The 13,970-nt window shown below is 41.0% G+C and overlaps 1 protein-coding gene across 4 annotated transcripts in view; it reads left to right on the forward strand.

Annotated features, from left to right (window-relative positions):
* Positions 1-13,970, forward strand: part of b3glcta (beta 3-glucosyltransferase a) — a 135,100-nt gene that overhangs the window by 23,628 nt on the left and 97,502 nt on the right. For all 4 annotated transcript variants that reach the window (XM_071359719.1, XM_071359721.1, XM_071359718.1 and 1 more), the window contains exon 2: positions 3,114-3,157. In XM_071359719.1, coding sequence (XP_071215820.1) covers positions 3,114-3,157 — 44 coding nt within the window. The remainder of the gene's footprint in view (positions 1-3,113; positions 3,158-13,970) is intronic.

A 13,970-nucleotide genomic window follows, 5' to 3' on the forward strand; every position in this document is an offset into this window, starting at 1 on the left:
TAAATGTCAGTTGGCTTTTCATAGTCGATCATTGAGTATCTCTACCGCTTCTGCGGTCTCTAGAGAGTTGAAAACAGCAGGTCTGGGACAGGTAGCACGTCCGGTGAACAGGTCAGGGTTCCATAGCCGCAGGCAGAACAGTTGAAACTGGAGCAGCAGCACGGCCAGGTGGACTGGGGACAGCAAGGAGCCAGGTAGTCCTGAGGCATGGTCCTAGGGCTCAGGTCCTCCGAGAGAGAGAGAGAAAGAGAGAATTAGAGAGAGCATACTTAAATTCACACAGGACACTGGATAACACAGGAGAAATACTCCAGATATAACAGACTGATCCTAGCCCCCCGACACAAACTACTGCAGCATAAATACTGGAGGCTGAGACAGGAGGGGTCAGGAGACACTGTGGCCCCATCCGATGATACACCCGGACAGGGCCAAACAGGCAGGATATAACCCCACCCACTTTGCCAAAGCACAGCCCCCACACCATTCAGTGTCGTTACTGGCTTATGCCTACTATAACTAGTGGCCTATTCTCGAGGCTGCATGCATACACTGTTTTAATTTGAAGAGAACCGAACCTTGTCAATAATTTAGTAAGAGATACACTGTACCATGGCCATGGATGATGTTTATTTCAGACCAGGGTTGTGTTCACTAGGCACCAAACTAAAGCCAGACTGATATATCGGTTGACCGATATTATCTGCTGATGTTGGCCTGTTTTGGCTTTTACAGATATATTGGTACCGATCTTTAACTTCTTATGGCTGCAGGGGCAGTATTGAGTAGCTTGGAGGAAGGGTCACAAAGGTCCAAGTAGCTACTTTTGTTAGCACGTTTAGTACACAAATCCAAACGCTCGTGCAGGTCCAGGCGAACGTCGGACGAAAACTTCAAAAAGGTATATTACAGGTCGAATAAACTTGTCAAACTAAGTATAGAATCAATCTTTACGATGTTGTTATCATAAATATTCAATAATGTTCCAACCGGAGAATTCCTTTGTGTCTATAGAAGTAATGGAACGCAAGGCGATATCATGTGGAATGTACATGACCAGGACCTGGCTCTCTGCCAGATCACTGACTCAGTCCCCTCTCATCCGGCTTCACATCACAGTAGAAGCTTCATTCAAGGTTCTACAGACTGTTGACATCTAGTGGAAGCCGTAGGAAGTGCAAACAGATCCATATCCTACTGTTTTCAATAGGCGATGAGTTGAAAATCGCCAACCTCAGATTTCTCACTTCCTGGTTGGATTTCTTCTCAGGTTTTAGCCTGCCATATGAGTTCTGTTATACTCACAGACATAATTCAAACAGTTCTATAAACTTCAGAGTGTTCTCCATCCAATACTACTAATAATATGCATATATTAGCATCTGGGACTGAGTAGGAGGCAGTTTACTCTGGGCATGCTTTTCATCCAATTGTGAAAATGCTGCCCCCTATCCATAAGAAGTTTTAAGGAGACGTTTATCTAAAGTTCCATGTATAATAGTTGTATCTATTATCAATGTTTATTATGAGTATTTCTGTGAATTGATGTGGCTCTCTGCAAAATTACCGCATGTTTTGGAACTACTGAACATAACACGCCAATGTAAAATTAGATTTTTGGATATTAATATTCACTTTATCGAACAAAACATACATGTATTGTGTAACATGAAGTCCTATGAGTGTCATCTGATGAAGATCATCAAAGGTTAGTGATTAATTTTATCTATATTTATTTTTGTGACAACTCTCTTTGGCTGTAAAGCCTTTTTGAAATCAGACACTGTGGCTGGATTAACGAGAATTGTATCTTTAAAATGGTGCCTAATACTTGTATGTTTGAGAAATTTGATTTATGAGATTTCTGTTGATTGAATTTGGCGCCCTGCAATTTCATTGGCTGTTGGCGAGGGGTTCCCAGACAGGTTAATAGAAAATTAACTAATTGAGTAAATGTCTACTTAAGTATCGAAAGTAAATGTAATTGCTAAAATATACTTAAGTATCAAAAGTAAAAGTATAAATCATTTCAATATCCTTATATTCAGCAAACAAGACGGCACAGTTGTCTTTATTGTTTTTTTATGGATATCCAGGAGCATACATTTAGATCTGAAGCTGTTAGTAGCCCCTACACACACACAGCAGCCTGCTAATGTCTAATTGACCAGTGTAGAAATGTATTCTCCAAACTGCTGTTTTGATCCTCAGTATTTTTTGGAAATCCTGATGCGAAGGCCCCTTTTACTTTTAATCGATAGCGTTAAAATGAGATATAGGCTCTCCATGGTCTAATTACAAACTTTCATAGATGAATGGTGGTGCACACACACCGCGTATAGTCAGCTAACGCACTTTTGTACATCGCGCTGTAACGTACAATTTACCTTATTTTTTTGAAGGTTTGTGTGGAATTTGAATCTGTTTTTTAGGGTGGGTTTTTAGGGCGGCGCTAAAGTTATCTTCAGAAGTAAACAGCAGCTTTTGAGAGTCACGATGGCTTGCAGTGATGACGCAAAAAATTCATGCATTCAGTTGTACAATTAACTAGGTTTCTCCCCTTACCCTGTTCTACACCTGATGGAAATGACACGTCACAATTTAACGTACAGCGTCAGAGGGGTCCGTTTTTTTCAACTTTTCTCCAATACTATCGGGCTATTACCATGTCAATCAACGCTTGAATAGAAACGTAGTTCACACTCCAGCTTTTGATGCCAACACAGTCGCTACAGTCCTATTAGTTTTCATTGCAGCCTCGTTTGAATGCCGCGGTTGTGCAAATTTGTACGGAATGGGGTTCATCAACAGTACTATCAGAAACCCAACACATACACACACACACACACACAGGAAAGAGCTTCCTCCCTGAGGGGACTGTTAAATATCCTGCTACGATGGGCCCCAATGATGTTTCATTAGGCAGGTTCCTCTATACTGAGCAGACCGTGAAGCCCTCGGGGCAATAGATATCTTTGGTGTACATTGCCATCAACCAGTCTAAATGGCTCGACTTGCCTAGTTAAATAAAGGGTAAATAAATAAGCAAGTGATTTCAGTGTCACGTTTTGATTTGTGATTTTTTTCTCTTTTTTTTCTCTTGTTCTTTGCAGTTCCTGTCAACATTGTCACTGGCAGCACAAGACCAGGCTCCCAGGTAAGGATACTTTTTTTGCCCCATTGCATCGTGGTGCCCCAATTATGCTAATTTGACTAATTTGACCCAATTATGCTGATTGGAATGCTTCTCATGTTTCTACCCAGTTCCCTCATCAAACCCTTTTTAAAGGTTTTGATTTCCTCAGCAATCTGAATGAAACCCCAAACTGTTCTGGTTTCTATCAACCACTTGATCAATGGCCTCCGGGTCAAATCACACTATTGCTACAAATCCATAGCCTTTTTATCTCTTCTCTCTTCTCTTTCTCGAGTATTTACCAGTGCTCTTGCTGTTCTTTTCCTCTTTTCCTTTTTTGTTTTCAATCAGTCCTGTGTACTCACCTCTCAATAAATAATGAGGGTGTTCAGTCGCTCTAATTGTTATCGGTGTGAGGGGAACTCTGACAGAAGCGCTCATGGTGGAGCTGCTTAGCTTCGCACACTCTGCTCTGAAATTTTTACACTGTTTACCTAGTGTCAGCAGTTTCTGCCTCCCACCTTCTCTGCATTCTCCCGCTCGTGTTCTCCCCCACATACGTTCACAGTTTTTATATCATATTTTTTCATCTGTCTTTTATCAGTTTAAAACAGTGCCAAGCAGAGAAAAAAGTCACCAGACGTAAAAAAAAACTACTGTGAAATCTAAAGGAAGGAGACTGTACCTAGAGACAGCGAGCGGTTGACTCTCGTTTGCATTCGCCTCCACGGCTCAAGCTGCAGTCACAGCCAACAGACAGACTTTGACCACTGGTTTAAACTTCAAGGCATTTTTATTTGACTCCAAACTTTGTGAATCCATTTCACTAACCACGTTTCCATCCACAGTTTTTATGCGAGTGAAGTCCTACCATATAAAACAAAATCACGACAGCTGTAATGGAAACAGGAAGTTATGGTACAATTTGATTAATGCCAACCGATAATTTGTTCGTTCCACATGCTGGGATCTTTTTGTGTCGATAAAATTAATTATGGAAGAAATTGAGGTGGAAAGACCTTTATGCACAAAAATGTATATATACAGTGGGGAGAACAAGTATTTGATACACTGTCGATTTTGCAGGTTTTCCTACTTACAAAGCATGTAGAGGTCTGTAATTTTTATCATAGGTACACTTCAACTGTGAGAGACAAATCCAGAAAATCACATTGTATGATTTTTAAGTAATTAATTTGCAACTTTAGATAAACTTCTCCTTAACCTGTCTAGCCCCGGCGGAACTCCTCCCACATTCCACTGAAAACGCAGAGCGCGAAATTCAAAAAATATTTTTGGGAAATATTTAACTTTCACACATTAACAAGTCCAATACAGCAAATGAAAGATAAACATCTTGTGAATCCAGTCAACATGTCCGATTTTTAAAATGTTTTACAGCGAAAACACCACGTATATTTATGTTAGCTCACCACCAAATACAAAAAATCACAGACATTTTTCACAGCACAGGTAGCTTGCACATAACCAACCAAACTAACCAAGAACCAACCAAACTAACCAAGAAACAACTTCATCAGATGACAGTCTTATAACATGTTATACAATAAATCTATGTTTTGTTTGAAAAATGTGCATATTTGAGGTATAAATCAGTTTTACATTGCAGCTACCATCACAGCTACCATCAGAAATAGCACCGAAGCAGCCAGAGTAATTATAGAGACCAACGTGAAATACCTAAATACTCATCATAAAACATTTCTGAAAAATGCATGGTGTACAGCAAATGAAAGACAAACATCTTGTGAATCCAGCCAATATTTCCGTTTTTTTAAAGTGTTTTACAGCGAAAACACAATTTAGCATTATATTAGCTTACTACAATAGCCTACCACACAACCGCATTCATTCATTCAAGGCACGTTAGCGATAGCAATAGGCACGTTAGCGATAGCGAATAAACCAGCAAAATATATTAATTTTTTCACTAACCTTCATAAACTTCATCAGATGACAGTCCTATAACATCATATTACACAATACATGTATGGTTTGTTCAAAAATGTGCATATTTAGAGCTGAAATCAGTGGTTATACATTGTGAAAACGTAGCATCTTTTTCCCAGAATGTCCGGATAAATTTCTGACACTCACCTATTCTGACCAAATAACTATTCATAAACTTTACTAAAAAATACATGTTGTATAGGAAATGATAGATACACTAGTTCTTAATGCAATCGCCGTGTTAGAATTCTAAAAATAACTTCATTACGACATGCAGCTTACGTTATAGCGAGAGAGCGCCCAAAATCTGGGCGCAAACTAAAAGTAAACATGTTCGACAGATATATGAAATAACATCATAAATGGGTCCTACTTTTGATGATCTTCCATCAGAATGTTGTACAAGGGGTCCTTTGTCCAGAACAATCGTTGTTTGGTTTTAGAATGGCATTTTTCCCTCTCGAATGAGCAAGCAAAACTAGCCAAGTGGCGCTAAGCTCTCCTTCGTCACCAAACGCAAAGAACGCAACACGCCTAAACTCCCGAAAAAAATTCAATAATCGGATAAAACTATATTGAAAAAACATACTTTACGATGATATTATCACATTTATCAAATAAAATCAAAGCCGGAGATATTAGGCGTCTATAGCGAATGCTTTTCAGAAGCCAATACTGATGACCTTTATGCGCTTCCTGAACAAAGGAATTCGGGGGTCATGTCATTCCAAGCTCTCTCTTTTGACCATAGAAATACCTAGAAACCCCATTTCACCTCTCACAGCCTATTGACATCTAGTGGAAGGCGTATGAAGTGCATGTATAGTCATAAATTTCAAGCAAAATGATAGGGAGGCCCTGGAACAGAGCCTCGATTTCAGATTTTTCACTTTCTGACAGGAAGTTCTGTTTTACTCACAGATATAATTCAAACGGTTTTAGAAACTTGAGAGTGTTTTCTATCCAATAGTAATAATAATATGCATATTGTACGAGCAAGAATAGTACGAGGCCGTTTAAATTGGGCACGATTTTTCCCCAAAGTGAAAATAGCGCCCTCTATCCTCAACAGGTTAATGCAACCGCTGTGTCAGATTTCAAAAAAACTTTACGGAAAAAGCACACCATGCAATAAGCTGAGTACGGCGCTCAGACACAAAAACAAGCTATACAGGTACCCGCCATGTTGTGTAGTCAACAGAAGTCAGAAATAGCATTATAAATATTCCCTTACCTTTGATGATCTTCATCAGAATGCACTCCCAGGAATCCCAGTTCCACAATAAATGTTTGTTTTGTTCGATAAAGTCCATCATTTATGTCCAAATACCTCCTTTTTGTTCGCGTGTTCATCCTAAAGAGGCACACTTAGTCCAGATGAAAAGTAAAAAAATTCCATTACAGTTCGTAGAAACATGTTGAAACGATGTATAGAATCAATCTTTAGGATGTTTTTAACAACCGGAGAATTCCTTTGTCTTTAGAAAGGAGAAGGAACGCAGCTACCTCTCACCTCTGCGCCTGAGTGAGCTCATGGCACTCTGCCAGACACCTGGGTGAAACAGCTCTCATTCCCTCATCCTCCACAGTAGAAGCCTGAAACAAGGTTCTAAAGACTGTTGACATCTAGTGGAAGCCTTATGAAGTGCAATATGACCCCATAGACACTGTATATTCGATAAGCAATGACTTGAAAAAAACGACAAACCTCAGTTTTTCCACTTCCTGTTTTTTTCTCAGGTTTTTGCCTGCCATATGAGTTCTGTTATACTCACAGACGTCATTCAAACAGTTTTAGAAACTTCAGAGTATTTTCTATCCAAATCTACTAATAATATGCATACCTTCTGGGCCTGAGTAGCAGGCAGTTTACTCCCGGCACCTTATTCATCCAAGCTACTCAATACTGCCCCCAGCCATAAGAAGTTAAGCCATTTTGCCACAACTTTAGAAGTATGCTTGGGGTCAATGTCCATTTAGAAGACCCATTTGCGACCAATCTTTAACTTGAGATGTCTTGAGATGTTGCTTCAATGAATCCACATAAATTTCCTGCCTCATGATGCCATCTATTTTGTGAAGTGCACCAGTCCCTCCTGCAGCAAAGCACCCCCACAACATGATTCTGCCACCCCCGTGCTTCACAGTTGGGATGGTGTTCTTCGGCTTGCAAGCCTCCCCCGTTTTCTTTCAAACAAAACGATGGTGATTATGGCCAAACAGTTCTATTTTTGTTTCATCAGACCAGAGGACATTTCTCCAAAAAGTACAATCTTTGTCCCCATGTGCAGTTGCAAACCGTAGTCTGTTTTTTAATGACGGTTTTGGAGCAGTGGCTTATTCCTTGCTGTGCGGCCTTTCAGGTTATGTTGATATAGTACTGGTTTTACTGTTTATATAGATCATTTTGGACCTGGTTCCTCCAGCATCTTCACGAGGTCCTTTGCTGTGGTTCTGGAATTGATTTGCACTTTTCGCACCAAAGTATGTTCATCTCTAGGAGACAGAACGCGTTTCCTTCCTGAGCGATTTAATGGCTGTGTGGTCCCATGGTGTTTATACTTGCATACTATTGTTTGTACAGATGAACGTGGTACCTTCAGGTGTTTGGAAATTGCTCCCAAGGGTGAATGAGACTTGTGGAGGTCAACAATTTTTTTTTCTGAGGTCTTGGCTGATTTCTTTAGATTTTCCCATGATGTCAAGCAAAGAGGCACTGAGTTTGAAGGTAGGCCTTGAACTACATCCACAGGTACACCTCCGATTGACTCAAATTATGTCAATTAGCCTATCAGAAGCTTCTAAAGCCATGAGATAATTTTCTGGAATTTCCCAAGCTGTTTAAAGGCACAGTCAACTTAGTGTATTTAAACTTCTGACCCACTGGAATTGTGATACAGTGAATTATAAATGAAATAATCTGCCTGTAAACAATTGTTGTAAAAATGACTTGTGTCATGCACAAAGTAGATGTCTTAACCGACTTGCCAAAAATATAGTGTGTTAACAAGAACTTTGTGGAGTGGTTGAAAAACAAGTTTTAATGACTCCAACCCAAGTGTATGTAAACTTCCGTCTTCAACTGTATCAAAAAATATTCCTTCTCCTTCTCTCATCAGACAGATGTTTGGGTCTTATAGCCTAAACCTATTCATTTTTGTTTTATAATGGGCACTCATTCATCTTGTGTCTAGCTGTTTTAAAAAACTTAGGCTGTGTTCCCTTCTCTTTCCATTCGATATGAACATTACTTTGGACAAGACTATGCTTTCATCGTTTTATGCATGGCTTTCTCCCGATCAGACAACTAATTATTATTATGGAGTTACATCTGAATAGCCTAAAAACACAAGGTAGCCAGGGGACTAATAATGAGAGAGAACAAATGATGTCAATAGCCTATAGAAACATTTAATTACCAGTTGAATCTGGTTTAAGGTTATTAATAAATTCCAAGGTAGAATCTCAGTTGAACATGCTTCATAATCTGTGTCCGAGAAACCGTCCCTCAATATTTTCCATTTTCCAGTACAGCACCATAACAGTTCAGTAGGACACAGAGACTGTGGACACAATAACAGGGAATTTGGACTGGCTGCTAACTAGATCAAAATTCTCAAGATTCTAAATGCATCCTGGACACATCCTGGGCTCTGTTAATTTGGGCATACCGTAGCAAAACGTTTCAAAAACATTGTGTTATGGAAAACGAAAATTCAGTGCCTTCCTGTTTCGGAAAATGTTCTTCTGTGTCATGCCTAGTGATCAAGACCCTGTATTCAGCCATGGAGAGACAACATTCACTGTTAACCTTGCTATTATAACCAGCCAGCGGATTCATCTCAATCTATAACTGCTTGCCTAATATCAGGAAGTGTTGGTGTTGGAGGTTTCCCTACAGGTTGTTTCTGACATGGTAATTCTCTTCACTTATTTTTCACTGCCCTTATTTAGTTAAATTCTTGATTGTTGTTAGACATTTAAAGCACTCTAAGTTAGTTATCCCTTAACCTGAGAAATAGGTGCTTTAGTATTGTATGGTTTCAACGGTCTCCTAACATTCTAATACACTTTGGCAAGTTGTCCCTTTCCTGTGTAAAAATTACACATTATATTTTTAATATCCATACATCATATTTTCAAAATCCCCACTCCAAGTACATACTTTCTTGTATGAACATATGAATATCTAAATTCAGAGGATTCATCCACCTTGAATAATTGAAGTTGGTGAACTCAGCTCTAACGTGACACGACAGGCTAGTGACATCACAGTAGCACCACTGCCCCAGGTGAGTGGAGGCTTTTAGATTGAATACGGGTGGGTGAGAAAAATCCATCCCTACTCTATGATCTCAAGGAGGAAAGTAGGGTGTACAGTGGGGAGAACAAGTATTTGATACACTGCCGATTTTGCAGGTTTTCCTACTTACAAAGCATGTAGAGGTCTGTCATTTTTATCATAGGTACACTTCAACTGTGAGAGACGGAATCTAAAACAAAAATCCAGAAAATCACATTGTATGATTTTTAAGTAATTAATTTGCATTTTATTGCATGACATAAGTATTTGATCACCTACCAACCAGTAAGAATTCCGGCTCTCACAGACCTGTTAGTTTTTCTTTAAGAAGCCCTCCTGTTCTCCACTCATTACCTGTATTAACTGCACCTGTTTGAACTCGTTACCTGTATAAAAGACACCTGTCCACACACTCAATCAAACAGACTCCAACCTCTCCACAATGGCCAAGACCAGAGAGCTGTGTAAGGACATCAGGGATAAATTGTAGACCTGTACAAGGCTGGGATGGGCTACAGGACAATAGCCAAGCAGCTTGGTGAGAAGGCAACAACTGTTGGCACAATTATTAGAAAATGGAAGAAGTTCAAGATGACGGTCAATCACCCTCGGTCTGGGGCTCCATGCAAGATCTCACCTCGTGGGGCATCAATGATCATGAGGAATGTGAGGGATCAGCCCAGAACTACACGGCAGGACCTGGTCAATGACCTGAAGAGAGCTGGGACCACAGTCTCAAAGAAAACCATTAGTAACACACTACGCCGTCATGGATTAAAATCCTGCAGCGCACGCAAGGTCCCCCTGCTCAAGCCAGCGCATGTCCAGGCCCGTCTGAAGTTTGCCAATGACCATCTGGATGATCCAGAGGAGGAATGGGAGAAGGTCATGTGGTCTAATGAGACAAAAATAGAGCTTTTTGCTCTAAACTCCACTCGCCGTGTTTGGAGGAATAGAAGGATGAGTACAACCCCAAGAACACCATCCCAACCGTGAAGCATGGAGGTGGAAACATCATTCTTTGGGGATGCTTTTCTGCAAAGGGGACAGGACGACTGCACCGTATTGAGGGGAGGATGGATGGGGCCATGTATCGCGAGATCTTGACCAACAACCTCCTTCCCTCAGTAAGAGCATTGAAGATGGGTCGTGGCTGGGTCTTCCAGCATGACAACGACCCGAAACACACAGCCAGGGCAACTAAGGAGTGGCTCCGTAAGAAGCATCTCAAGGTCCTGGAGTGGCCTAGCCAGTCTCCAGACCTGAACCCAATTGAAAATCTTTGGAGGGAGCCGAAAGTCCGTATTGCCCAGCGACAGCCCCGAAACCTGAAGGATCTGGAGAAGGTCTGTATGGAGGAGTGGGCCAAAATCCCTGCTGCAGTGTGTGCAAACCTGGTCAAGAACTACAGGAAACGTATGATCTCTGTAATTGCAAACTAAGGTTTCTGTACCAAATATTCAGTTCTGCTTTTCTGATGTATCAAATACTTATGTCATGCAATAAAATGCAAATTAATTACTTAAAAATCATACAATGTGATTTTCTGGATTTTTGTTTTAGATTCCTTCTCTCACAGTTGAAGTGTACCTATGATAAAAATTACAGACCTCTACATGCTTTGTAAGTAGGAAAACCTGCAAAATTGTCAGTGTATCAAATACTTGTTCTCCCCACTGTACATCCCAAATGACACCCTATTCCCTACACAGTGCACTACTTTTGACCAGAGTCCTATGGGACCTGGTCAAAAGTAGTGCACTATATAGGTAATAGGGTGCCATTTGGGATACACATTAGGTCTCAGCATCAGCAGGTCTCCTTGATTGGATAGCACGTATTAACCAGGCTCTGGAAGACGTGGCTGTCAGCTGACAGTATAATATTGAAATATTGAACTACTTTCTCTCCAAGCCTCTCCTAGATGTAATGCCCCTGATCTTTCTCAACCCCTGTAACCCTAATTATATATAGATGGCAATAAATGTATTATAGATGTATAGTATGTATGAGATGTATAGGCTGCATCCTAGAATGGCACCCTATTCCCATAGGGCTCTAGTCAAAAGTAGTGCACTATGTGCCCGTTGTAAGGAATAGTGCCATTTGAGACACAGCTGTAGCCTCTGATCCCTTTCCAGCCCTGTCTGTGCCGTGGGTGAGGGCTATACAGATAAATGTTCCCATGTCGACAGACACTGCAGATGAACAGACTAGAGTCAATCAGTCCTACATGGTGCTACTAGCCAAGTTTTGAGGCTAACATGCGATGGGTGTCAGAGTTACAGACAACCAGTCAGCCTCCATCTCTATGTCTCTATGGCTTTATCTCTCTGTATCTTCACTGCAGTAGCCAACACTCTCACTCCTCCCCCACTCTATGGATAACCACACCAGGGGAGAGAGCTTTACTGAGAGATTTATCTAAGCCTACGAGATGAGTTGAGTGGTGTGGACTCAGTTTAATGTGTTTTTTAACACCACCGGGTTCCTGGGCCCGTCCTGTCAGATAAGATTACCAGACCAGGCCTAGGCAGACAGACAGAGTGCTATCTGGGCTCCAGCCCTGGCTGGGAGCAGACTCTGGCTCCAGACACTGAGGGAAAAAAGCAAAAAGACTGGCTCGAGCTCTGTGAGCCGAGAACAATCCATCTCTGTGATAATGGCAAAAATGCTGCTAGATTTGACATCAGTGCTCTCTGCCACAGTCCATCAAATAATGGACTGTGAGAGAGATTTGCACGCCAGTGTTATGCCAACCCGCCTGTATTAGGTCTGCAGAGAGGTGCACTCCTGGAATGTGCTCTGAATGGACCGGTGTCCCCTTGGCATTAACAATGGATAGCAACTGCACACAGCCTTGATTCAGCAATACTCTGCCTGCTTGGGGGTGAAATGACCCCCCCACACTTTTGCTGAAGCCAAGCAGAGGGATATTCAGATCGCTTAATTGCTTTTCCTCAATACAGAGTCCTTTTTAAAGCCTTTACAATGGATTAGTAAAACTATTTACAGCTCTCCTAGTGACTGTTAAGGGCCAACGTTGTCTGTTAACTAAACCCTTAGATGACAATATCTACTAAGCTAACATATGGATTTTTTTTAGGACGGTCATAAAATGAATCATTTAGCCATTTCATTTAGAATTTTAGGACCCTTGTAATTATAAAAAATATATATAAATCATGATTTGATGAAACATTAAATGTGGCCTTCACTGCTATAGCCCATAGAAACGCATTGAATAACACATTTGTACATGGCAAAACAGACAGTAAAAAAAAAAACTCCTAAGCAACAAGGTTCTGAAGTGTCTATCCTATATCTGAGCGATATAAGAAAACTCTGAAAAAAATACATTTTGACCAATGTTTGGTCATGTCATTTGTGGCACATTTTACCCCCTATGCAGTTTGCAATTTTTACAGCTCGCTTCTGGGTTACCTTCAGACAACTCCCTTGAAGCTTTTCTGCATCGCAGAGCAGAACAACCAACACCTTTGTTTTCATGAGAGTCTCCCTTTTCGGATATGGTGACATATTAGTTTTTTAGCTCCAACGGTTCGGTCTGCACAGTCGGTTTTGTGAGAAGACCTCTTCCAAATGAGGAAATCCGCTACAGAGTTCAGACGAATGCCGTAAAGCTTGTGAATATCATAGAGCCAAACAACCAACATTGCATTGTTAGTGAGAGTCTAATCTTTCAATGGTGGTGACTTATGAGTTTGTAGCTCACACTTTTCGGGTTTTACAGACAACAATTTTTTTAGGATTTTCTTGTCCGGATCCTCTCGTGTTTAGAAAAAGGCCGCTTTCACAAGCCCATGTTAGTAAATGGGGGAAAACTTTATATCGGCGGAAAGAGGGGATTGAGTTGCAGCCACTATAAGAAACGGTAAGTCTCTAGCATAAACACACAGGGAGCTTTTCAATATTCTAAATGACGTCATCATGTGACTCCAGAGGGTTTAATACCGTAATACGGTCTTATTTTTAGGGGTGGGTTGTAGTTGGTTTATTGTTTTCTCTTATTGCAGTCTCACAGGATTGGGTCTTGGGGAGAACAACAGAACGACAGAGGCCACACACACACACGCGCGCGCGCACACACACACACACACACACACACACACACACACACACACACACTGTGTCCATTCAATGTATCATCGTCTTCTGATTTACTCGGTGGCAGAGCAATAATCTGCCATTCCTCTTCTGCTTTAGAGACTGTGCTGGTGCTAAAACAGAGAAAGAGCACTGTCAGCTTGTGTGTTCATGTTTTGTGTGTGTGTAGGGTTGATGGTAGAGGGGGGATCAGTGCATGTGAGACTGGGGAACAACGTGTGCACTCGTGAATGCTCTCCTATCTCTTTCGTGGGGTAACTCCCTTAACCTGTCTAGACCTCGCCAACAGCCAATGAAATTGCAGGGCGCCAAATTCAATCAGCAGAAATCTCATAATTCAAATTTCTCAAACATACAAGTATTAGACACCATTTTAAAGATAACATTCTCGTTAATCCAACCACAGTGTCCGATTTCAAAAAAGCTTTTCGG

Source organism: Salvelinus alpinus, chromosome 22 (assembly GCF_045679555.1).
Source record: "Salvelinus alpinus chromosome 22, SLU_Salpinus.1, whole genome shotgun sequence".
Lineage (NCBI taxonomy): Eukaryota > Metazoa > Chordata > Actinopteri > Salmoniformes > Salmonidae > Salvelinus > Salvelinus alpinus.